The following is a 25,252-nucleotide window of genomic DNA, read 5'->3' as shown; positions in this document are numbered from 1 at the left end:
CACACAAAGGGTCAGTGTCAGCAGTGTCTGAGCACATGCGTGGAGGAGGGGCAAAGACTGAGACATCCTCTCTGTGCTGGACGCCTTAGAGCAGAGCTAGTGGGCCTGGGCTGGGTGGAGCCACAGCAGCAGCTGGTGTGATGGGAGAGGCCAGAGGGGTTGGGAGGCAAGAGACAGTTAAAATTCTCTGTCATTGACTGAACATGTCCCCGTGGTCGCCATGAAGTCAGGGAATGTGTGACTGTGTGGTTTTCTTTTTCTTCACCCCCCTTTCTCTTTTTCTGCCACCAAATGCAAATCAGTAGATGTGTATTCACAGCTTAACAAGATGTCAAGGAGAGAAGAGTAGCCTTTTCATCCAGAGGAGAGCACGAGGAGTAGCCCCTCTCTGTACAGGGAGGAAAGGAGGACAGGAAATAGGAGGGGGAAAGAAAGAGGGTAGAGAGAGAAAGGGGGGTACCAAGTCTGTTGAGAAGACTATGGACAGACTCTGGGCAGGAACCTGAAGATGGATGTTTGGCCATACCTGTTTACTTATACAGGGTGTGGGTATCCTTTCATCATCCGGCACTTTACCTCAGAAAAAGGGTAATGACTTTTTTCCCACTAGTTAGAATACTTTGACTCTTTCTTGAAATCTGTTTAGGAAAAATGATGTATACATAGGTGAAAATCAATACCGGTTTCTTCAATACTTAGCTAAAATTCGGTCAGGTGTATATAGAAGACTTTGTGATGATGTAAGATTAGGTAATATATTGTCTTGAGCAAATATAGCTAGTTTCTGAGCTGTATATGAACTAGGGTGATGCTTATGTAATTAGTAACAACAAAAAGAACAACAATAATAATTGAAAAGAACATTCATTGACTGTTAGGAAAGGCCTAAGTGTTAGGAAATGTGTGTTCTAATCCTGGCTTCTTCCTTGACTTGTTGATCTTTTGGGACATAGATTTTAATCGCAATTCTTATTTATCTCTCTATCTGGAAAGTGAGGCTAATTAATCCATCCTCTGTGGCATTTCATATGGGAATGAAGCAAATACATGAGTTTATAAATGTCCAGGTCTTCGATGAGCACAGCAGCAGCAGTAGCTCATGTTTCAGATTACTCTAGTTTGCATAGGACTTCAGCTTTATATTGAACACAGCCTGATATTCCAGGTGTTTGAGAATTGTGTTTGTAATCTTTTCTGCTTTAAGTGCATAAACTAGTTAGTGTGCAGATAATCATGGAGGGCTGACCTCTAGTGACTTCTCAAATCCCACAAAAATGATAGCAAATGGTTAAAAAGGTATAAATCCCAAGGGCCAAAAAATTGGAAAAGAAAATAAAAGTGGGTGGGAAGTGGATTTTTCTTGAAAAAAGAAAAAAAAGCAAAACAACGCCAACTGATTTAGTAAAGAAAACTGAGATGTAAGGGTCTGCAGAGGGATCTGATAGAACTACGCAGGTTTACCCTACTGAACCCAGGATGGCTCAGCAATGACAGGTACAGGGTATTTTAGAATGCAGAAATGAGAAGAAGCTGAAAACAGAGGATTGGTTGAAAGTCTGTATTAGACATTCCCCCACCCCTAGATTTCTTTGCTTCTCCCACTTTAGCAGGAATGGGAAGTTTGTTTGTTTGTTTGTTTGTTTGTTTGTTTAGAAGGAATTGAAGAAGAGAGCCTGCAGGCTGAGCCACAGGAGGGAGAGTTAAGCCACTCCCACTGGCCTTCTTCAGAATGTGGGGAGCAAGGATTTTACCCTCCCACTGGGATAACAGAGGACTCCACTGGAGAAATTTGAGTGGCTCAAAAGAAAAAGACCTACAATTACTGATATTTGGGGGAAATGGTCCCAAGACCAGCTCCTGGCCTGGTAATGTTCAAAAGATCCACCAGTAGATAAACTTCATTTATAAACACAGAGATTCCAGTCAGTCTTTTTTGCTTTACTCTTAGGTACAAAAGGACGACCAAAGATCACCAGCCAGTTGAGAAAGCTTTCCTACATAAAAGACAAAGATGAAAACAAATGAGCAGAATAGAAGGACCCTGAGGAAATGTAGACTGTACTTCCAGCTGAAGCTGGAAACTTCAGAAAGCTTGAATATCCTCAAAGAGATATGAGAAGATATTGTAACCATGGAACAAGAATAGGGCACTATAAAAAAAAAAAAATCAGACCACAAGGAAGACAGAAATTAATGATGTGTAGAAGAATTAAGAAAAACCAGTAGGAGTATTGGAAATTAAAATCAAGGACATCTTGATGAAAAAGCAAGGAGAATATTAGGGAACTCATTCAGAAGACTAACATCCATTTAATAGGAATTTCATAGGAATTAGTAACAACAAAAAGAACAACAATAATAATTGAAAAGAACATTCATTGACTGTTAGGAAAGCCCTAAGTGTTAGGATACGTGTGTGCTAATCCTGGCTTCTTCCTTGACTTGTTGATCTTTTGGGACAAAAATGAATAATATGGAGGAGGGAACATTTTCAAAGACATAATACCAATTTTTTTTTTTTTAATTCCCAGAGTTGAAGATCATGAATTTTCTATATGTCAGGAGTATACTGAGTACCTGACAAAATGATAAAAAAGAGATCCACATTAATAACAACTTAGTGAAACTTTGGGAAGCCATGGATAAAGAGAATACTCTAAAGGTTTACTAAGAGAAAATAGAGCCATTTCACATACAATGAAAATACAAACTGACATTCATCAGACTTTTCAACAACAATACTTATGCTTAGATGAAAATAGAGAAATAGCTTCAAAATTTGGAGAGGTATTAATTTCAACATAGAATTCTATTTGCAGCTGAATTAACTAGACACAAAATGAGTGAGATTAGAAGAAAGCCATTTTTGAATGTGCAAGCCCGCCCCCCCCCAAAAAAAAGGACCACCTGTGTGTACTTTCTCAGGAAACTATTAAAATATATGTTGTATTAAAACAAGGAACACCTATAGAGAAGAAAACCTAGATTCAGAAAACAAGAGAGAGACACAGGTCATTGCATGCTCTTAGTAAAGCAAGTCCCAGATGACAGTCCACACCCAGGGGGATGGAAGGCTCTAGAACAGGGGTGTCCAAACTGCGGCCCGCGGGCCAACTGCGGCCCGCAATCCATTTTTTATTGGCTTGCAGCAAATTCCAAAAATATATTTAGTTTACTTAAATAAACCAGGTGAGGCAATACGTACTTCACCTCGAGTGAGTGGCCCGGCTGTTTGTGTGTTTTACCGCATATGGCCCTTGGTGAAAAACGTTGAAAAAGGTTTGGACACCCCTGCTCTAGAAAAGAAAGCCTTTAAAACATGATGTCTATGCGTTACTGTATTTATTTAACTATATTGAGAAGAATTTTAGAATTCTACAGAGAGTTTGGGGAGATTTAATGACAGGTCCAAAGAAAATTAAGCAAATGAAATAAAAAACCAAATTTAAATAATAAAAAAACAAAATTATCTCTAGGAAAAGCAAAATATTGCAAAAGAGAGACAATAATTAGCCAGAACAATGTCAAAATAAATATTGATGTAATTAAAACCTGTGACATTTATATGGTTAATGGAAGGAGGAGAGGTGTAGGGCTTGGTGGTGAACAGGGCTAAATCTTCATCTTCTGTAGTAGGATGTCAATAGATAATTTTAAATATTGTTAAATCAAGAAACAGCAGAATAAGCACATCTTTAAAAGAAATAAGGGAGCAAATATTGGATGAAACAGCTAAAAGAGAAGGAAGCGTCTACATCTGAGGAGTGGGATTTGGCATGTTTTCCTCATAAGCCTTTAGTACTAGTGACTTGAAAAACCAAGTCGCATTTTATTTTGATTAAAGCTTTTTAAATGAAAAAAAAAAGTGTGATGTGGGCAGCCCTATAATAAATCTTTATAATGGCTTCATTTAAGTTTTATTTCCATCAAAGTGTGGAAAGAATTAAGTTTTTAGAATCTGACAGCTCTGAGTGCGAATCTCTCCTGTGTCAGTTCTCTGTGGGGCCTTGGGGAAGTCCTAGGTGACATGTCTGTAAAAAGTGTCATAGGTTGACTTTGTGGGAGATGTTGGTGTGAAAGCAGACATCATGCATACTAGCCAACTAGCAGGGAAACTGACACATGGTATGTTTCAAATATGGTATTTATTGTTAAAACTATCATGAGTATGACTGAGATATTTTGTGTACACGTTAAAATTTGGGGAAGTATCAGGAATAGATTAAGGCCTGGGAGCAACAGTAAGACAGCCATTGTGAGTCCCTGAGTCTTCAGAAGAAGGGTTTACTTTTCCAGTCACAAGCCAGTCTCTTAATAAATTCTTGCTCTTTGGAACTAAATTCACCTTTGCGGTTTAAAATGTATGTCTTCCAGAATCTCGAACTTGCTCTCAGGGAATCACTTATACTTAGGAGGCTCCAGTTCATTTGGAATATTTAGAGCTTTTATCATCTGTCCCTTTTTATTCTTTACAGGAAGAAAACCCAGTGTTACAATATCTGAAATTGCATACTTCCTTGTCCTTAGTCAGGCTCCAAGTACACTGATCCATTATCTTAACGCCATTTATCCAGCTGATTACTGCATAAAGTTGGTGAATGTGAATTGCACTAAAGAGCCTTAGCGTCTAGGCAAGTCAAGTACCTGCCTGGGGCTTCTGCACAGGCTGAGGTTTCTGCCAGGAACGATCTCAGCTCCTCTTCTGGCTAGCTCCTACTCCCATCCCAGCTTAGAGGTCATTTCTCAGGGCAGTTGCCTCATACCCTTCTTCTCCCCTCCTCCGTTAAGTGTGTTATGTTTATTTTGTGCTCTCCTATCAACCTTTAGTTTTTCTACAATCACTTATCACAAGGGTAGTCAATGATATAATTAACTGTGTAATATTTGTCTCCCTTACTACTGTGTGAATTTTATGTGGCTGAGGACAGTTTGTTATCTTGCTTTACATTACCCTCTCCTGTATATCATGCATAGTAGGTATTTACCCAGTCCATAGTAGGCACATAATGAATATTTATTCCATGAATGAAAGAAGAAAGGGATGAATGAATTTGTGAAGTCCCAAAAGGCAATTTCTTCATTAATGTGGTCTTTTGTATGAGAAAAAAATAAAAATTAAATGTGAATCACAGGGAGTCCTTGTACTCTTTACCGAAGGTCATACAACTAATAGGGAAAGAGACAGTCCTGGGACCCAGGTTTATCTCTCGTGGGTGAAGAACCCAGCCCTGACCCAGCATTCCTCATTTCCCATTTAGCTCTAAGAAGCCAGTCACTTCGTTTGAACAGGGTTGCCTAACAACTATCCCTGGTCCAGAGGAAAGAAGCATAGGAAGAAGTAAGTGTCACACTCAGCTTCATCTCACAATTGCCTGGTTTCGGTTGGTTTGTTGCCCTACCTTATTGCTATCTAAATACAGTTTTGATGATTTTGTTTGCTTTAGAGGAAGAATAAAAAAGATTCATAGAAGGTATAAAATTGCATATTATTTACCCCAGAGAAGAGAACAGTGCCCCTAGTAAATATACATTGAAGCATTTTTATTTGTATTTGTTTTTCTAAGGTGTTTAAATAGACCCAGCAGACCGTAATATCTCTTTTCAGAGTTGGTGCCATCTATTGATTAAATATGTATTTATACATGTCTTCTTCTACTTAAAAAAAAGCACACATATATTTTAATCATATAATAGACTTAGAAAAATTTGTCAGTAAAAATACATATTTATGTGTTTCCTTAATAAAAATTTTATTAAGCATACAAATTTTAAAAATTAAAATATTTCTTGATATACACTGATGTTTATTAAATGTGAATTTAATTAAAGGTGCAAGGTGTGTGTGTGGTAAGTGGTGTGGTGGTGGTGGTGGTGGTGTGTGTGTGTATGTCTGTGTGTGTTATTAGGAAATAATTTGGTTGAATCAGTGAGATGTTCTTAAAACGAAAATATAACTGACAGGTAACAGAGAAAGAACATAAACTTTGGAATAAGAAAGACCTAGATTTCTTACTAGCTTTGGAGAAGGAATTTGGGAATTTCCACAACCTTGTCTAATTTCTTCATCTGTGGAGAGAAAATAGCAATAAGGTACAGTGAGAAAGAAGAGATAACACATGTGAAGTTCCTCGTCTTGTGTCTGGTCCAATAAAGGTTGATAAAGTTTAATTCCTGTCCACCTATTAGCACACCAGAGGTAGTGTATATCCTCTTTCCCAAGAGTGGGGTTAGTGGCTGTGACACGTGCAGCTCTGCGCCTGCAGAGCCCATCATGGCACTTACCACACAGTTGGTGCTCAGGGAGTGCCTGTTGCAGGGCATAAAAATGCATTGGTGCAGGAGGCTACGCATGCTTCTCCTCTCCCCTTTGTGGGTAAAGCCCTGGTGATGAAGGCAGGCCTGGCTTCAAACCCTGGCTTCTTGCCTGGACAACTCTGCAATGCTGGGGAATTTATTTAAACGCTTTGAATACTATGTAGATAATAATGCCTACTTCACTGGCTTGTTGAGAAGATAAATAGGGGATTTATAAGGCCAGCATCAGAGAAGCTGGCACACAGATGTTCAATAAAATGATAAAATATTATCAATTATTTTTAGGGAGGCATTCAGTTTGGAAAGAGAAAATCCTGGGTTTGAATTTTGGCTATATTACGAACAAGCTGTGTGACCTTGGATAAATTACCTAACCTCTCTGAATCTCAGTTTCCTCATCTTTCAAAAAGGTACAATTACACTTTGTTGGAGGACAAGGTTAGGGATAAAATGTGATGACATTTTAAAAACTCTTGCTCCACAGAGGGTGTAGAAATGATGTCTGTTGTTTGTATGATGCCATCAGTCACCAAGTTCTACTAATTCTTCTGTTTTATACCCAGCCCCCTGCTTTTCCTCTTCCACTGCTACCACCTAGTTCCAGAATGTATGAAATCTGGGCAAGGCCAATTCACAAGTCCACCTGCCTCAATTCATCACACGCACTTTACCCAAATTAATTTCTACAAATTAAGCCCCCTTATGCAAAACATTCTGCTCAGAAAGGAATTAACTTTTTCCAGCAGCAATAAGAAATTTCTAAATGTCATTGGTTTAGAATTCAAGTCCTTTTTCATACTGTCTTGTATCTACTCTCCCAAATCCTCTCTCAGTTTTTTCCTAACAGGTTTCGGTCTGTGTCTGCCTAGTTTCTCCATCTTAGAATATCTATTTAATTTCTGCGGCCAATTTGATCCCTCTTACTCACTTTAAGCCAGTTCTGTTCTCTAGCAGATTCAGCCACTAGTAATAATTCTTATGAACTTCTATGGATTCACAGATCAATTTGCTTGTTTGTAACTATTGGTTCTATAGAATTTGACTTTATAACTTAGTATGTATATGTCCTATTATCTTTTATGTATAATCAAAAATATATTAATTTTGGGATGGTGTCTTTTGTATGTCTTTTTTAGACAAGAGCAAAGTATATTCTTTATATTGTCAGCCTTTAAAAAGGGACTTTATATTAAATAGGTACTTCATAATTGCCAGGTGAGATACTATCATCATATATTTTCTACTTGACTCATAAGGTTTTCAAACTTGGTTCTAAGGAGGGGGAGTAATTGTTTACTTTTTAAAATCAAACAGGTTTCATTTTGTAGAAAAGGAGGAGCTCTGTTAGACTGAAATAACTTGCTGACAATTGGTTATAGGCACAGATGCTTAATAGAAACTGTGGATTTTGCTGTAGGACAGACCTGGGTTTGAATCCTAACTCTTATTAGCTGTGTGGCCTTTATCAAGTTGCTAAACATCTCTGAACTTCAGTTTCAGCCTATTAAAATCCTGGGGGCGGGTAATAACGCCTACATTGCAGGACTATGGTGTGGACTAGCTAAAATAATACATGTCAATACCTGTCCCATAGCAGGCACTTGGGAAAACACTAGCAATTGCATCAGAGGAGGAGGTAAGAAGGATCTCACACGCAGATATCACGGACCTCAAGCCGTGGACACACATTGAGCTGGGAAGGAATGCAAGCCACTGTGAGGTCTATGGAGGCTATCCTGGGACAGAAGTAGTGTTTTAATATAGTATCCCAGTCCCTTCTGTAACACCTAGTGCTGTTCTTATCACAGAGCCTCAAAGTTCAACTTGTACTTCAGGGGTGGCATTTACTCACCAAGCAAAGTGTACCATTCACCAGCATACTTTCACAAGGGCTGCAGACCTTTTGAGAGCAGGTGTGGAGCAGGAGAAAGTTCTGAGGTATGTCACACACAGAAATATTGTCCATATAAACTGCTGTTTCAAAGGAAGAAACAGACTGGACTGTGATAAGGAAAAGAAAAAACAGAAGGCAGAAAACCCCAGGTAGGTATCCTTCCATGGCCTTCTCATCTTGAAGATTTCCGGGGACTTCAGTAAGTTTCCACCTCCTTGAGATCTAATGTGACTATATCCCTGCCTATGCTGTAATCCTAGCAATGGTTTGGGCTTCTATAGCATCTTGTCTTTGTAGAGTTTCAGAAGGCTTTAATTCAGAATTGGAGAGCTGGCCAATTCTGTTGCATCCTTGGTGAGAAAACCCTAATGCACCCATCTTCCTTCTGGAAAAACTGAATTGCCTCCAAGCTCTCTGAATGACAAGATCAGGGAGATTTCAATGCCTGAGTGTCTCTGTGGGCTGAGCTCCTGCTGCCTCCCCTCTTGGACCAAGAAGAAGGAATAATGATAAGGAATTTTCATGGAATTTGGTCACATTTGCTTTCTTGTGCCCTAAGCCCTGCTTAGGTAAGGTCTGTACCAACAGTTCCAGCTCCCTCCCCACTGCCCAGCGAGGCGCTCGCGTGTGCCCACAGGAGCCTCAGGCCAGTATAGGTACACAGGTACCAGTGCACCAGTTCTCTGGCTAAGGGGTGCGGAGGGGACAAGCTTTAACTCCCCTTGGAGTGGAGTCTCCCAAATAAGAAAGTCTCCGGGTGACGCTCAGGAGAGTGGAGCCAATACGTGCTTTGGAGGAGGTCTGCTTTGAGCCCTTTGCAGATTGATGCTGATGATTCTTACCAGTTGTGTGTATGTGCAAGAAAAAAAATCAGAGACGTTGCCTGCCTGCTCCCATCTCTCGCGCGCTCTCTCTTGCTCCCTCTCTCTTTTTTGCTCTCTCCCTCCCTTTGCAAACATTGGATTTAAACCTGCTCAGAATTCAGCACAGAGGAAGGCAGCAGCCGTAGCAGCAGCAGAAGCGGTAGCAAGCCCAGCAGCTGAGACACCGCAGCCTCACCATGTACCATCCTGCTTGCTGGATCGTCTTCTCCGCGACAACCGCCCTGCTCTTCATCCCAGGTACTGGAGAAGGGGGTTCTCTATTCCTCGGGCGATTTTGAGATGATAGAGCAGAAGAGGGGAAGAAGGAGAGCCCAGAGGGGAGAAAGGGAGTGTGAGCTGCATGTGAGGGGAAGAGGTAGGCTTGCTGTGTGCACGCGCACACACATCCGCTCATTCACTCACTCACACGCACGCAGATGCTTGCAGCACGGGATTTGCTCTCTGTTCCCGGCAATGCGATCTGGTGAGCTGGGTTCGAGATCTGCACCATGCTGTGAGGCTCTGATGTTTCTGTGAAAGGGACCGACTGGCATTAACTAGTTGCGGCCCAGGGATAGGAGAAGAGGGGTGTCAGCGCCCAGTCATAAATCCTTCTCCCGGCTTACGTTGGGACCGGCAGGATAGATGGGGCATCCTTATTTCTCTCGTGATGTCTCTCAGTTCCAGTCTCTATCTCTGCATCTCCCCGAATCTCTGTTTTTTTTCCCGTCTCTCTTCCTGTCTCTTTTCTTTCTCTCTCTCCCTCCTTTCTCTCTCTCTCTCTCTACCTCTCTCTCTCCTCTCTCTGTCTCTCCTCTTCCCTCTGTTTCTTCAGAACCCTCTCTTCCCTACTCTCACTCCTGCTCCTTCTTCTCCCCTTCCTTCTCCTTTGCTCCTAAATTTCTTGTTTTAACACAGTCCTTCTTCCACCTCCCATCCTTTCCTTATCCTTCCACCAAATGGGCAGATTACCCCTTTGAAATTCAGAATCCTCTCAGTTGCTACTTCTCACATAGGAAACATGAATTTTCCTTGACAGCATTTGGAATGTTCAATCAGAAGGAAGTCTGGGAGTCTGGATTTACCTGATTCTCCTCAGCACCTTCCCTACCTTCTCTAATGATTTAAATGTGATCTTACCTATCATAGCAGTTACTTGTTTCGGGAAAACAAATCTGCAGTGACACAGGTAAGATGCAGCAATCCTACCAGAATAAGCTTAGCCGAAGTGTTGCAAAACCCACCACGATTTAATAGATTTGATAATTGCACGCTTGTGTTCTCAAGCCGACAACTGAATGCCTGCAGGCATCCTTCAAACAATGCTGAAGGGACCGTGTTAAGCTTGCCAAGGTTTCAGGCAGCAGCAAAGGGTCTGTGGGGTTTCCACACTAAAGCCCAGCCCAGTACGAATTTCCTTTTTCTTTTTCTTTTTTTCCCCAAACTGAGATACATGAATTTGGTTTAACATTAGCTTAAACCTAAAGTGTCATACATATAAACACATACATAAATACTAAAATTCTTATACCTTACGTATCCTGATAACAGGTGAAACCCAGAATTTTACATTGTTATACTCCAAATCACTTGGTTTTAGGTTTTTAAGAACAGAAAACCGTAAGTATTTCTAAGCTACCAAGGTAAAATCAGACAAATGGAAGTTTACTGGGGTGAGAGAGAAGATATCCATTGTATAATGTTTTGTAATGCTTTTTAATTTTTTGTACGTTTTCTAGCAGAGATGGGCTCTGCATAACCATGTTCCCAGCTGTTTGTTTTAGGCTGAGAAGTTCAGAGTGGGAATGCTGCTGTTGTTCTTCCTCCAGATTCCAGCTTGGGAGGCGGTTTCTGCCTGACTGCTCAGTGGGGAAGGCAGGCCAGTCAGGGAACACTCAGTATCTGCTCCATCCTGTAGAGGGAGCCAGGTAGGCACTTTGGGTCCACAGTGTGAGAAGACAAACTTTCCTCCGTGTGCAAGTCTCCAGCCTGTGTGTCAGCTCCTGGGACTTCCTAGCACCCAGTCTCCCCCCTATCACTGTTCTGGGCCCAGGTGAGCAGAGCAGCAGAGATCAGGATCCCCACCCCAAGGCATGCTGGCTGTGTGTTTGTTCACCCAAGAGCAGGAATCAGAAAATTACACTTCAAAAGTGGAAGGGAGTAAGACCCAGGCAGCTGAAGCTGCATTGCAGTGCAAACTGAAGGAAACCAAGAATCAGGTTGCTACCTCCCTCTAGAATTCCCATGGCACCCGAAAACACATCTCCACGTCATTGGTGGGGAACACTGACCTTGCCTGTGAGAGAAGCATCCACACCTAAAGCCAACTGGGCTGCAGAGAAAGACCTCAACCTCTGAGCCAGTCAGCTCTCACCGTATGAAAGCATAGTGGGTGACAGAGAGAAGGCAGGGCACTGGTATGACCCAGTGTTACTCCTGCTCTGAGAGCTGCTCTTGAAGCTCATTGGGTCAGGACCCTGGCCTCAGAGGTCTTGAACAGGGAGGAAGAAAAGTTGGCCTTGAGAGGTGTACCTGGACAGAAGGAAAATGGCACTTCATGAAGGGTTCTTATGTGAAAGGGAAACTGACTGAATGCATAAGTTCTGATTAGCTGCAAGGGCTTACTTGTGACTTCTCCTTCCTCACTTATTTTACTTCCTGTATTATGTTTTTAGACTTTTTTTTCCCTTTGTTTCAAATGATGGTTTTTCTCCCATCATGGTTAATACCAGTTTGTTAGCTATTTACTTTTCCTGCATCTAAAGACAGAAGCTAATATAATAATGAAACCCTGACCTGGTTAGGCCTCGATGCCATTTTATTCTGCAGTTTTCTATTTCTTGGTAAAACACGTTTTCATCCGGAATAATTTTAAGGTTAATATTGTTGTCGCCTGGTGCCTTCCACGGGGAGACCGATGGTCATAAATTGCTTTTCTAGACAGAATCTTTGGGATGGAAACGACAGTAACAACTGGAAATTAATGAGCCCACGCCCAAGATGGGGAGAGGGCCCCAGCTGACAATTTAATTGTCATGCTGGGGCTTAAGATGCTCCTGAAACCCTAAGCACTAAGAGGGAGGGTGCATTTGTTGTGGGAGGACAGATGGGTCTGTGCTAGAGGCCTTTTTGACCTGGGGTCAGGGGCTTTGTGGGAAGATGAGTAGATGGTGAAACAAACCTGGAGAAGCAAGAAGTGAAGGCTGCTGGACATTTGCATCAGAATCACCTGGGAGCGGGGGCAGATTAAAATGCAGAGTCTCCAGCCCCATTGCAGACATACATTTTTACCAAGCATCCTGGGTCCTTTTGGTGCACTCTACACCCACTTTGTCTGCACTTTCATATGCCGTCCATGACCTACAGAATGCAAGTTTCTTCTGCCTGCCTCTTTTCCTTTAGCTCTGAGAAATGGCAGGGTAGTGGCATGGGGTGAGGTGAGGGGGTGTTACTATCTTAAGTGGCCAAGGCTCAGGTCCTGAGGCACAGCACAGCCCTACAAGAGCCTGGGGGCCAGCTCACTGATTGGAGGACGGATCTCCAACCTGGAGAGCGTCTTTTCTCTAGTTAGGTCATTACCATTTTTCCTCAGCTCCTTCTGCTGTGTCTTCTTCTGTCATATGACTCTAACCAGGCAGTTAGCCACGAAGCATCCCCATCTACCTGGACTGGACTAAGTTATGTCCTGTGCACAGATCTGTGACCCTGAATTCACAACCACAGCTAAATCTCCTATTTCTTACTCTAGCTCTGCACTATTATGGGCAGAAAGCCATAGACAATTCTGTGACCTGTAGGATTCTTTCTTCCCCAGCACAAACCTGACCACAACTTCTTTCAGGAATGTGTCCTGGGCCATGGGCTCTTTGGGGTGGATGCTTGGCTTTAGGGTGACAGCTCCAAAGCCAAGTTTCCACTAATTCCTTTCCCCACCACCAGCACAGTGTTGAGGAACCTGCTAAGATTGCCTGGTTTGCATGAGGGATTAAGTAGGAGAATCATTTGCCAGTGGGAAAATCCTAGCCCTAGCCTAGACTTCCTGTAAAAGAGATACCAACAAGGCCTAAGAGTTCAGTTATGATCAAGACCTCATCATCCCTTTCATGCTTCTCCCCACCCCTCCCAGCTATCTTGTGGCCCTCATCCCTAAAAATGATAGACATGGTCATAAGGTCAGAACACTTCCCCTCAGCACTCTGCATTGGTCCAGTGACAATAGCAGGCTCTGAGAAGAAAAGGTGTCAGCTGCCTCATAAAGACTGATTACTCAGTAGCCTGGAGCTGGGCAGCATTGCTGAACCTGAGATCAGAGTTCCCAAACAGACTGCGGTTCTTGGTTCTCACGTTGCTTCAGTCCTGTCTGCTTCTGTGCTTTCTCTCGTTCTTAGCACCCTCTGCCATGGCCTGTAGCCTGGGAGATTACAGGAGACTCCTTAAACAGCTGGCACTTGCCTGAGTTTGTTGTTTAGCAGCTCTGGCCCTAGGCCTCTCGTATCAACCACTGGGAACACCTCAAACCTGTGTCAGAGCTTCCTGGGGCAGAGTGCACTCGCATGAGGTGGGACTCCACCCAAGCCTCTGAGAGTGCTGACAACAGAGAACTGAGACTCCACATAGGAGCTCTTTGCGGTTTGTTTCGTTGGCTCCAGGTAGTCTCTGCATCTCAGTCCACTGCTCTGTAAGATGGGTTCCAGTGATGTATGATTCTTGTTTCCAATTGGACAGAGTAGCCAAAAGCATAGGTTAGATGATAACGAGATGAACATTTCTGAATTTTTAACATAAAAAAACTCATCCTGGTCTCCTAGTAATAGGGGAAAAAGAGAAGGCTGTTGCACATAGGAAGGAAAAGGGCATTCCTTAGCGTTGGAGGAGAATGAAGGCAAAGCAGGACCATCCCAACTCATATGTCTTTGTCACAGTGATGAAAACTAGCTGAATACCCATTCATTTACTCAACAAGACTTTATATAGGTTCTGATTAAACAAAATATCTTAAGTAAGATACTCTCCTGCTTCAATCCAATAAAATAGGAAATTATTCAGTGTTTTCCTCTTTTTGGACCCCCAATGAGATATGCATGCTGACTTTGAGCTTCCTGGGCCTTGGTTTCTCTGTGTGGAAAAGAATGGCAGTCTCTCAAAACATTGCTTTGTAATATTTTTAATGGGGTGCTGTGTATATGGACTTGTGCATCAGCCTTGGACAGTTGGTACTGTAAGAGCCCTGTCACCCTCAGCCTATGGGCTATGGTTTTCTTGTCCCTTGCTGACTGGAAAGGAGCCCATGGATTGCTGTCATTGCCTACAGCTGCTGAGGCTGGGGAGAAAAGAGAGATAGGAAGTAAAGCTTAGCTATTTCTATCAGTGAATTCAAGTGTCAGCCCACAGATGGCCCGTGGCTGCTGACAAGCCAGGCTGTCAGCAGAAGTGGATATTAGCACCTCTGGATGCTGTGTGGCACCTTCCAGACATGAGGGGCTGGGCAAACACTCGGAGGAAAGAGACAGGCTGGCATCACCTTGGGGAAGCTCTGCTTGACTCTCCTACTCCTTCTGACCTTGCTGAAGACTCCAAGCTCCAGGCCCTGCAGACATTTGTCCCTCTAACCTTTTTACACTGTTGGTAGGAGACTAAGACCTAGATTTTGAGGCCTTGGTTGTCTCCGCCTTTCCCTGAAGGGTGAGGAGGTGGTTACTCAGTGGGGCATGGATATAGTTCCATTTACTAGATTTCTATGTCATTCAATGCTATGCCCTGAGAAGGTGGTATTTGTAAGGCTCAGGGCAGGATTGAAGGTAACTGAGAATAGAGCAGAAATAAATTCTATAGCCAGAGATAAACTTGAAGATTAATGTGCTTAACTATTACCTTCCTGTCAGTGTGTGAATACATACTCCCCCCTCTCTCTACCCTCCCCCACTCATGTCAATAGACACAAGCACACATGCTTCCACGTCAGAATTTACTTACCCACAGAATCACATCCCCAACTTCCAAAGGAAAGCAAACCACTTTCTTGTGACTTCCATCTCTACCCTTCCCAAACTCCCTGCTGTAGCTTCCAAGCCTTGCTGTTCTCCCTGTGGACTCCTAGGGCAGCAGGCTTATACTGCCTGTTCCACACACAGCCATGACCATGCATTGTGAATGCTTCCCCTTGTGACACAGTCTCTACCCCCCTGCATATCCTCTTACTGGCCGGGAGCTGGAGGTAGGCTTTGAACTCGATTCCCATCACTCCGTCCCACCCAGACCTCTTGGTGCTAAGAGGCTGGGGACCCCCTTTCAGTCACTAGACTAACTTAATTAAATGTTTTCAAAATGCTTTGAGACACCCCTGGGCAATGTGCTGGGTGAGTGCAAAGCATTATCATGAGGATGCAGGCGCATTCCCATTAATGACTAGAGATACTGTGCTGAGAGAGAGACCTCTGGAATGGCCAAGATAAATCAGTACAGGCCGTTGATTAGAATGCTGCTGGCATGTTTGTGGGAAATGATAACTAAAGTCACATGGCACACCAAAATCCTACATGGAGAAAAGGAGCATATTTGGCATTTCAAGAGACAGTCTCTGAAATTTCCTGAATAGACAGTCTTGAACCTTATTACCTAGAAATAGGGAATTTCAGTAGGGAAATGCTATTTCGTGACTCTTGGGAGTTTACTTAGTGGTTATGCTAAGAACACCGATGGTCTCTTGCTTTATGGTTTACCTGGAAGGTTATCTTTGGTCTCATTTGTTCCTTATCAAGGAATTGTAAGATAAACAGGGTACATGTCGCCAAATTCTGATGTTATCTGATCTAATCTGATTTTTTTTTATTTGTTTAAAACCCTTTGCAGACTTCTGTTTGCCTTTAGAACAGAGTCCAAAGTACTCAACACGGTCCACATTTAACCTCGTTTCTCACCTCTCTCTCCATCCAGGTTCCTGCGTTAGTCCCTCTGAACTCTCTCAGTTCCTCAAGGGCTTCTTCTGTGAGGCTCCCTGAGCTTGGAAAGTTCTGAATCTCTTATCATATTGTCTCTGGCTAAACATCTCTTCCATCCTTCAGCGTTCAGCTTAAATTTTTCTTTCCCAGGAGAGCATTCATGATATTCTAAAGTAGGTTAGGCCTCCCTCTTTATTATACAAGTCCAAAATACCAGGTTTTTCCTTTCTAACACTGAGTCCATATATTTTAAAGTAATTCTTTGTTTTATGTCCCTGTTTCCTCCTTAGACCATAATCCATAAAGGTAGGGAACACATGTATTGTGTTTTCCAAAATTCTCAGGTCCTAGCACAATGGCAGATATAGAACAAGTACTCAAAAAGTATTTGTTGAATGAATGAGTAGATGAATAAATGGACAAATGAATAACCATTAAGGTGACATAAATACTAAGTATCAGCTTATCGATTCTATCACTCTGTTCCATCCCACTGAATCCTCAGAGGCATCTGGGACCCTACGTCTCAGCCTGCTCATCGGCTTCCCCATCTGCAGAGTGAGGACAGAGAGGCTTGGGGTTGGGGATGTGCTTTGCTAACGGGAGATGAAAATGTGCAAATAATGCTTATAATGATTACTCATTCCAGTGTTCATGCTTGTCAATAAACACTAGCTCCGAGCTACCGACCAAACACATGCAGCAGCTCAGAGCTGGAGCTGCCTGCTTTCAGATTTCACATCACATGTTGCGACAGACATGCCTGTGAGTGAGATTCATTCCATAAACACAGATGTGGGCCCTGATGTGGGCTACTGGCTTAATACAAACCAAAATTACTCAGCACATTTCATCAGGGTGTTTGTTGAAGTGGTCCCAACTATTTGAAATGTAGAGTCATGCCCATGGTGCCAGCACGTACAAACTGTACCAATACAAGGAGGAATTGTGTTGTTCACCAGAAGTAAAATGTTGGGATAGGGTAATGCTAATAATATAAGAATGAGTCATCCTTCAGCAATTGATACTAAAACGGATTGATGTCCATATTAAAAACATAAAAAGAGGCTCAGCAAATCAGAAGAAACAGAAAAGGGACTTTCTTATTTCTTGTACCTAGTCACTTTTCATAGTCTAGTCTGTTTCAGAGTTGCATTTTCATGCCTGTGGGGTTCTGAACAGCACGGACCTTGCCGTATTCATCTCTGAGTGCTTTAAATGCCAACCACATTCACTTATTTGACATGTTAATTATTGACTGATTGCTATGTGATAAGCCCTATGCTAGGCACTAGGAATGTAATGCCTAAACAAAAACATGTATGGTCCCTGCTCTCATGAAGTTTACAGTCTAGTAGGACAGACATATGTGCCTCAAGTAAATACCAATATGATTGTAAAATCACAACTAAGATAACGTTATGTAATGGGAGGTGTTTGCTGCTGTGATTGCCTATAAGGAAGGCTTGATCTTGCCAGGACAGCTAGCAAAGCCTTTTCTTGAAAGTGAAAACTGAGCTGAGATCAGAAGGATGGGATTTATCCAAGCCCATGGGGGAAGGCAAGGGGAAGGCAGAGTGAATAGGACATGCAGAGGCAATGTAGCAGAAAGGATCAGAGAACATTCTCCTATTTTGCTGGAGCATGGAGGAAGGGAGTGTGGTATGAGATGAAACTGGAGGGCTGGGAAGAAGCCAGAAGATGCAAACAGCCCTTGAAGCTCATGTTATCATTTTGGTCTTTATTCTAGAAGTAATGGAACACCATGATGTGATTCATGTTGTGGGATGAGGATCATGAGTTTAATTTTTATATCTTGCTCTTGTTGCAGTTTGTAGAGTGGATTACAGGTGAGCAAACCCGGAAGTGATAGGTCAGTTGAGAGGCCATGACAGCAGTTGGATGGGCAACGACTGGTGGTGATTCAAACAGAGAGGCATGGGTGACTCGAGAGCCTTTATAAGAATGTCATAGGTGCACCATATGTGTCTGAGGAATCTGATTCTGAAAGTAAACCCACAGTTAGCACTGACAGCCAGTTGAGGAGCATTAAGAAGAGTATCTGTCCTCAAACTCCTGCTTGCAAACCGTCTTGTTCAGGTTAAGTGTAAACTTGCTCTGAAACAGGGAATAGATTGTTTCTAGAAATTCCAGCATGTCTGGAAGTCTAATAATCTCAGCTCCTTAGCTGGTATCCTCCCAGGGTCTAATATAGAAGCTTAAGATGGCATCACTCAACTTCCCAATCCATCAAAAAACATTACAAAAAGCTTTAGTTGTGTTATCTGCTGAGTGCTACCCATGACTGTTTCCTCCTGAAAGAAAACAAGCATTTTAGAGAAGTTTGGATTGGGTTCTAGAGTGATTTGTGGGTATCAAGATGGGACTAATATTATCATGATAACATAAAAGCATGCATGACCTCCCCTCAAGGTCCACTGCCTGTATAAATTAAAAACATCGAGGTCCCTGGAACTGAAAGAGACTGTGAAGAGCGTCTAATTCATTCTTTTCATTCTATAGATGACGACATGGAGGCAAAGAGAGTCCAAGAATCTTACCCAGGGTCACATAGTCAGAGGGGCAACTTTTGAACAGAGTTTTCAGTAAGGTGTGTTCATAGCCTGCCTGGTGTCATTTCAGCATGATAGTGATGGGCTGAGCTGAACTTTGCCTCCTGGTCTAATACCCTATTGAAAAACAGATTTTTAACCTTGGCCACTACTCTGTTCCCTGAAGTTCTCTTATCTTAATGGACAAAGAGCATCCGGGAACAGGGGAACTTCATGGTATCTTTTACCCAAGGATTACGGTGACTGGTCAAGAAACAAAAGAGAAGAACCGTCTTTTTCAGAGGCATTCTCATACTTTGACTGACCTTTGTATTTGAACTGGGAGACTTCTAGAAATCAACTGTTTCTGATATGCAGAAGGATACGCTCAGGGTATCAAATTCCAGATATCAAATACCTGACTTGTTTGGTGTACACACTGTGAAAGGGACCTGCCTTTATCATCACTATACCATCAAAATATCGATTTTAATCTTATCTGTTTGGGCTTGGCTGTGCACTAAGCCAAAAGAAAATCCGTACCGAGAAAGCCATAGTCTCTATATTAACAATTCATGGTTAGATGGTGACTTACAACGTGCACAGCACGTTTATGTACATCATAACTATCCTGTATATTAGTGAGCAAAAGGGCCAAAAGAGTTCTTCTTACTTCCTCACTCCTACCACCACCTCACTGCCTTCACGATTGACAACATGGTCATAGGCACAATCAAAATCAAACCAGCTGTAATCGAATTCAGAATGAAAAGGAAGAGTTCAGATTTAGACATGCCAGATATGATCAAGTGTAAATGCAATGATGTGTATAAGATAGTAGGATTGCTGACACATGACAGTGGTGGGGCCAAGTACGTATGGACATTTCTGTTCCTAAGAAGACAGACCTAAGGAAGCTCTTGGCTTCTCTAAATAAGCCAACCTGGTTCTTCTGAACAGCCCTGTGCCAAGGGATTTCCCATACTCCTCAAAGGGAGGAGAATGTTGGAAGAGAGAATGTGGCAGATGGAAATAGCCCATCAGCCTACAGGCTCCAAGAGACGCTGGAGTTTCCTGAGAGTCCCCTGGCTTTATTCCATGGGGATAAAGAGAAGAGAAGAGAGTGCCCAGTCTTACTTGGCACTGGGGTGGAGGCTTTTTTGGGGAGGCCCAGACGGGAAGGATGATGGAAACTACTAACAAGAGTCTGCCTCTTTTTCTGATGGGCCCTACCCTCCTTCTGTTTGGGGCAAAATCCTGGGAGTTTAAGCGCCCTGCATTGTAACTGCCACCGTTTAGCCCCCACGATGTTCATGAAGATTGGACCACTTCTTTATTATGGCCTAGATGACTGTTTCTTTCCTTCTCTCATGTAAATTATTTATTTTTTAAGTAGGCAATTAGCTCTTCTGCCATCATTGCAGGACAGTAGAGAAGCATTAATCTAGTAAGCCAAAGAAATGGCCTCTGGCTTTACCTCTGCATTTAGGAACTGGATGGCATTGGGCAAGCAACTCAACCTCTCAAATACACTTAATCCTCTCTGTAAAACAGTTTTAAAAGAACTGTTTTACCTATTTCCCAGGACAGCCATAAAGGTGATAAGAGAGGCACAGTAGATATGGCTCCTCTGAAATGGCCTACAGCTCCAGGTTTTCAAGTCTTGTTGTATCACGTAGGTGGACCACTTCTGTCTGGGTATTTCTCTCTTCTTTTCCTGTGTCAACCACCTCACTCTCTATTTTTCTTGTTGCTCTGACTATCATGGGTTATGGTTATAATTAGCAATGGAGCATATAACAAAATCCTTGTGACCTTTGTCTTGGAGTAGGCCTATTTCAGGGAACTTTTGCATTTACTTCCCCAGGCTTACTACCATGTTAGGTTGGCTTCTCTTTGTTCCATGGAGAGTGTTGGTAAGTGGTTCATGTTCCCCCAACTAAGCTACTCTGGCCTGGACAAGAAAGTGGACTCTGATTTGGGTTGAGATGAAAGAGACCCAGATGGTGTCTAGAAGAGCTCCAGTATAGAACCAAAAGTGAGGTGAAAGTGCTTTCATCTCTGTGAGTGCCAGGCCTAGGCTGATGATGCCTGCCCCCTAAGCTTCCTGTCACTACTAAAAGCAGAATTTCGGGGAGCAATGTATAGGTGGAGAAGATAAATTGGTGCAAAGAGGGGTCCTCGTTGGCTCTCTTGAACATATACTGAACATATACTGATTCCTTCCCATATGGGCTGATTAGTGAGTCCTTAGAGATTATATTCGTCTTTGCCTAGGCCCAAGAGAAAACTTTACAGTACCTGAGGTCCCTATAAATCTATGCAGTCTATGTTGGGCTGAATCCAGAATGAGATCCGTTGATTCAGGACATGCTTGGGTGGTAGAAAGGGGGTAATTTGCAGAATCATTCACCTGTTTTGTATCCTGCCCTAATCCAACATTCTCAGCTTTTTAGTGGACTCAGAAAAAGACCCAGCCTGAATGGAGATAATAAGCTGGCCCATAGTTCTTAAAAGTTCCCTTGAGACCAAGAACCTCCTAAGTATACTGCACTTGGTAAGAGCCTTTCTGTATGTGTCACTGGGCTGTATTCTGAGTAGTTAAAACCTGTGGGCCTTCACTATAAGCTGGGTCTCTGGAGTAGAGTAGAATTTGCTTATATCTCAACCGTATGCTGAGTCTTTGTCTTGTCTGGAGTGGTGTGGGACACTGCTGTCGCTCCCCTTTGGGATTAGAACACTCATTTTTCATCAGATTTTAATATCCATAAAGGTCACTGGGACTAGCTTTAGATGGGCAGACTCTCAGAGATGTAGGGCTCTACCATCTAGCTTTGGTTTTGAACGGCTCAGCTCCCACTCCTAGCTGCAGGTCTCATTCATATGCATCAGAAATCCTATTGATGTGGTGAAGTTCCACTGAAACAGTGGGTGCTTCTTTGGAAGCCCCTGGGCCACCAGGAAAGAGCCTACAGGGACATAGACTTAGTCAGTCATCCAGTGAGTGGAGCTGATAATGCACCAGGGAGAAGGAAGTCTGAGCTCTGGGGATATTCCAGCCTCAGAGCAGATCACCTCCCCAGTGTTGACGTGCTATATAGAGGATTGCAAGGATCATCAGTCACTGGGGCAAAAACCTCTGTGGGCAGATTTCTGCCCAAGTCACCAGAGGGCAGGCCATGCAACTCAGAAACCCCAACAATCCTGAGGAGCAAGCACAGAGCGTCCTGACTGGTATTAACAACTGCCTGCCTTCCAACCTGCCCCTGTTTACCACCCACCCTTGATAACCACACATTTTTACTCCCTACCGCTCCTCTTGGTGAACCATTTTTGCTAATAAGTTAGCCACCCCTCCTCTTGGTTAATTATTTTTAGTTTTATGCAGAGCCATGCAGGTTCGTTTGTAGTTAAATGTGTGGGAGTCTACCACTCATTCCCTGAAAACAGTAATTGTTTTTGCCTTTGAATGTTGTCTCTTTGAAGCAGAAATAGGATTCCACCGTAGAGTGCTAGAGAAAAGTATTGCTTCCCAGACCCTGTGATCTTCCAATCACAAGATCTGAGAAATGGAAGGAAATTTAAGAATTCTTTAGTCTTCCTTGCCAGGTTGGTAGATGGGCTCAGCCAGGAAGACATTCTTGATTGTTTCTCCCTACACACACACAACCACAGGTGCCCCTTTAAAATCTACTATAGTTATTCATTTACTCAGTTTGGCTAGGAAAATCCTCCAATCCCGAATCTCCCCAAATACCTTACTCTTGCCTGAGATGTTCCCCTATTCAGTTCTATCTCCTGGTTGTTCCATTGCTATTTGGACCCTTATACCGATAGCTTTGCTCAGAAGTTTGCCCAGCTCTAATTTGTTTTCTTCCCCCAAAGATGAGGCCTCTCAGATCACTTCCTGCAACTTCATCTCCAGCTGCCTATAGTTTTCTGTTTGTGTTGTCCAGATTCTCGTAAGTTCTGTGGCAGTTAAGTGGATGGGAGCCTATCTTCTACTCCCTGACACCAGCTGCCCTTTATCAACCAAAGTGGTTCTATCTTCGCTTCTTTTATACCATCACTTTTCACTATTAAACATAAAAAAAAAAAAATCAAGACACACCATACCAGTGGTCTCCAAACTTTTTTTTTCTTTTAAAGCATATACACACAATGTATTTATTTATGTAGAAATGATATGTCGCTGCACACATATGATGACAGAAAGGATATAATATAAAAAAATAAGAATAGGAATTCTAATATTTCTTTCATTCACATCATTACACTCAGAGCATCCCTGGGGACAAGCACCACTTTGAAGACAAGCACACTAAGTCTAGTTCTCCTTGGAACTAGAGTCAAAACAGAAAAGTCAAATTACCCTTGGCAAAATGCTTCCAATGGCTCAGTTCTGCCTGCCTCTTGCTGGGATTTAGCACGGGATGTGTTCTTGGCCACAAATCTCTCTGGGTATTGATACAATACAGTTGCTATGGCAGACCCCATCTTGGAGCAGTTTCAACAATACTATCTTTGTGGTAAAAATGGGTAACATGTCAGTGGATACAGACCAACATCAAAAATATTCTTTTGTGTATTATAAAACAATTGAAGGGAAATGGAAAACAGTCTTTGAAGGAAGAAAAAGCTAAGGACAGAAATAATCCATTTCAAGTGCTCCTGCTTCTTCATCATCTAAGTCCTCATCCTCTGCCCCAGCTCTTCTCTGGAGACCTCCTACTATCGGGGCACTGAGGGCCAAGCTTTCCCAATTTAGCTTGGAAAATATCCTTTCCCCTGAGAAAAATCCCAGGTGAGATAGGGTTCAAATTTTTCAAGAGATATTATTAGACCATACCAATGGAGATACACAGAAAAGAATAAAAATAGGAAAAGTTGGAAATGAATATATTTTCATAAGCATAGTTTTATTTATTTTTTAAATGGGTGAACATATATATATATTTATTTATTTTAGATTTTTTAATTAAAACACAGCTAACATACAATATTATATTAATTTCAAGTGTACAGCATAGTTATTCAACAGTATCCATATAGCTCTATACAGTGTTATTACTACATTATTGATTATAGTCCCTATGCTAAAGAAGCGGTCACTTTGATAAATCCAGCAACTGTTTGACACTACCGTGCTATCCCAATATTATTGATATTCCCTCACTCCTTTTTAAATTTTCAATTAGAGTTGACATTCAATATTATTTTATACTAGTTTCAAGTGTATAGCATAGTGATTAGACATTTACATAATTTAGGAAGTGGTCCCTCTAACTAGTATCACCTGGCATACTAGAACACATTGTTCTTACTGTATTATTGATTATATTCTCTATACTTTACATCCCCATGGCTGTTTTGTAGCTACCAATTTGTATTTCTTAATACCTTCACCTTTTTCACACTGTCCCCAACCACATTCCTATCTATCACTCTGATAGATCTAACACCTATCTGGCACTATACATAGTTATTACAATATCATTTACTATATTCTTTATGCTATACCCTACATCCTCATGACGACTGTGTAACAACCAATTTGTACTTCTTAATCCCTTCCCCTTTTCACTCATCCCTAACCACCTCCCATCTTAAAGAAGTCCCTCTAAGATTCCTTGTAATACTGGTTTGGTGATGATGAACTCCTTTAGCTTTCTCTTGTCTGGGAAGCTCTTTATCTGTCCTTCAATTCTAAATGATAGCTTTGCTAAGTAAATTAATCTTGGTTGTACGTCCTTGCTTTTCATCACTTTGAATATTTCCTGCCAATCCCTTCTGTCCTGAAAAGTTTCTGTTGAGAAATCAGCTGACATTCTTATGGGGGCTCCCTTTTAGGTAACTAACAGATTTTCTCTTTCTGCTTTTAAGATTCTCTTTGTCTTTAAACTTTGGCATTTTAATTATGGTGTGTCTTGGTGTTGGCCTCTTTGGGTTCATCTTGTTTGGGATTCTCCGCACTTCCTGGGCTTGTATATCTATTTCCTTTGCCATGTTAGGGAAGTTTTCTGTCATTATTTCTTCAAATAGGTTTTCAATTCCTTGCTCTCTCTCTTCTTCTTGTGGTATTCCTATAATGCGAATGTTGGTATGTTTGATGTCCCAGAGGCCCCTTACACTCTCCTCAGTTTTTTGGATTCTTTTTTCTTTTTGCTGTTCTGGTTGGGTGTTTTATGCTACCTTATTTTCTACATCGCTGATTCGATCCTCTGCTTCATCTAATCTATTGATTCCTGTACTGTATTTTTCATTTCCATTATTGTATTCTTTATTTCTGACTGGTTCTTTTTTATGTTTCCTATCTCCATTTTTATATTTCCTATCTCTTTGTTAAAGTTCTCCCTGGGATCAGTGAGCATCCTTATAACTAGTGTTTGATAGATTTCTGGTCTCCATTTTGTTTAGTTCTTTTTCTGGAACTTTATTCTGTTCTGTTATTTGAGACATGTTTCTTTGTATCCCCATTTTGACTGCCTCCCTGTGTTTGTTTCTATGTATTAGGTAGGGCTGCTATGCTTCTGGTCTTAGTAGAGTGGCCTTATGTAGTAGGTATGCTGTGGGGCTCAGTGGTGCAGTCTTTCTCCTCACCTGAGCCATGCACTCCAGGGGTGTCCCTTGTGTGGGTTATGTGCCCTCCTCTTGAGTTGAGCCTTGGTTGATAATTGCACATCAATGGGA

The 25,252-nt window shown here is 42.1% G+C and overlaps 1 protein-coding gene across 3 annotated transcripts in view; it reads left to right on the top strand.

The window, feature by feature from the left end:
• The first annotated feature begins 8,976 nt into the window (after nt 1–8,976).
• Nucleotides 8,977–25,252, top strand: part of OPCML (opioid binding protein/cell adhesion molecule like) — a 1,259,174-nt gene continuing 1,242,898 nt past the window's right edge. For 2 of the 3 annotated variants that reach the window (XM_033098500.1, XM_033098501.1), the window contains exon 1: nt 9,143–9,330. In XM_033098500.1, coding sequence (XP_032954391.1) covers nt 9,270–9,330 — 61 coding nt within the window. In that variant the 5' untranslated portion in view covers nt 9,143–9,269. Of the gene's footprint in view, nt 9,331–25,252 lie in introns of all 3 variants that reach the window. The other variant, XM_033098499.1, reaches the window with a different exon arrangement.

Source organism: Rhinolophus ferrumequinum, chromosome 25 (genome assembly GCF_004115265.2).
Source record: "Rhinolophus ferrumequinum isolate MPI-CBG mRhiFer1 chromosome 25, mRhiFer1_v1.p, whole genome shotgun sequence".
NCBI classification, from domain to species: Eukaryota; Metazoa; Chordata; class Mammalia; order Chiroptera; family Rhinolophidae; genus Rhinolophus; species Rhinolophus ferrumequinum.
The sequence above is the reverse complement of the archived record's forward strand: the minus strand, read 5'-3'. Positions and strand labels throughout refer to the sequence as shown.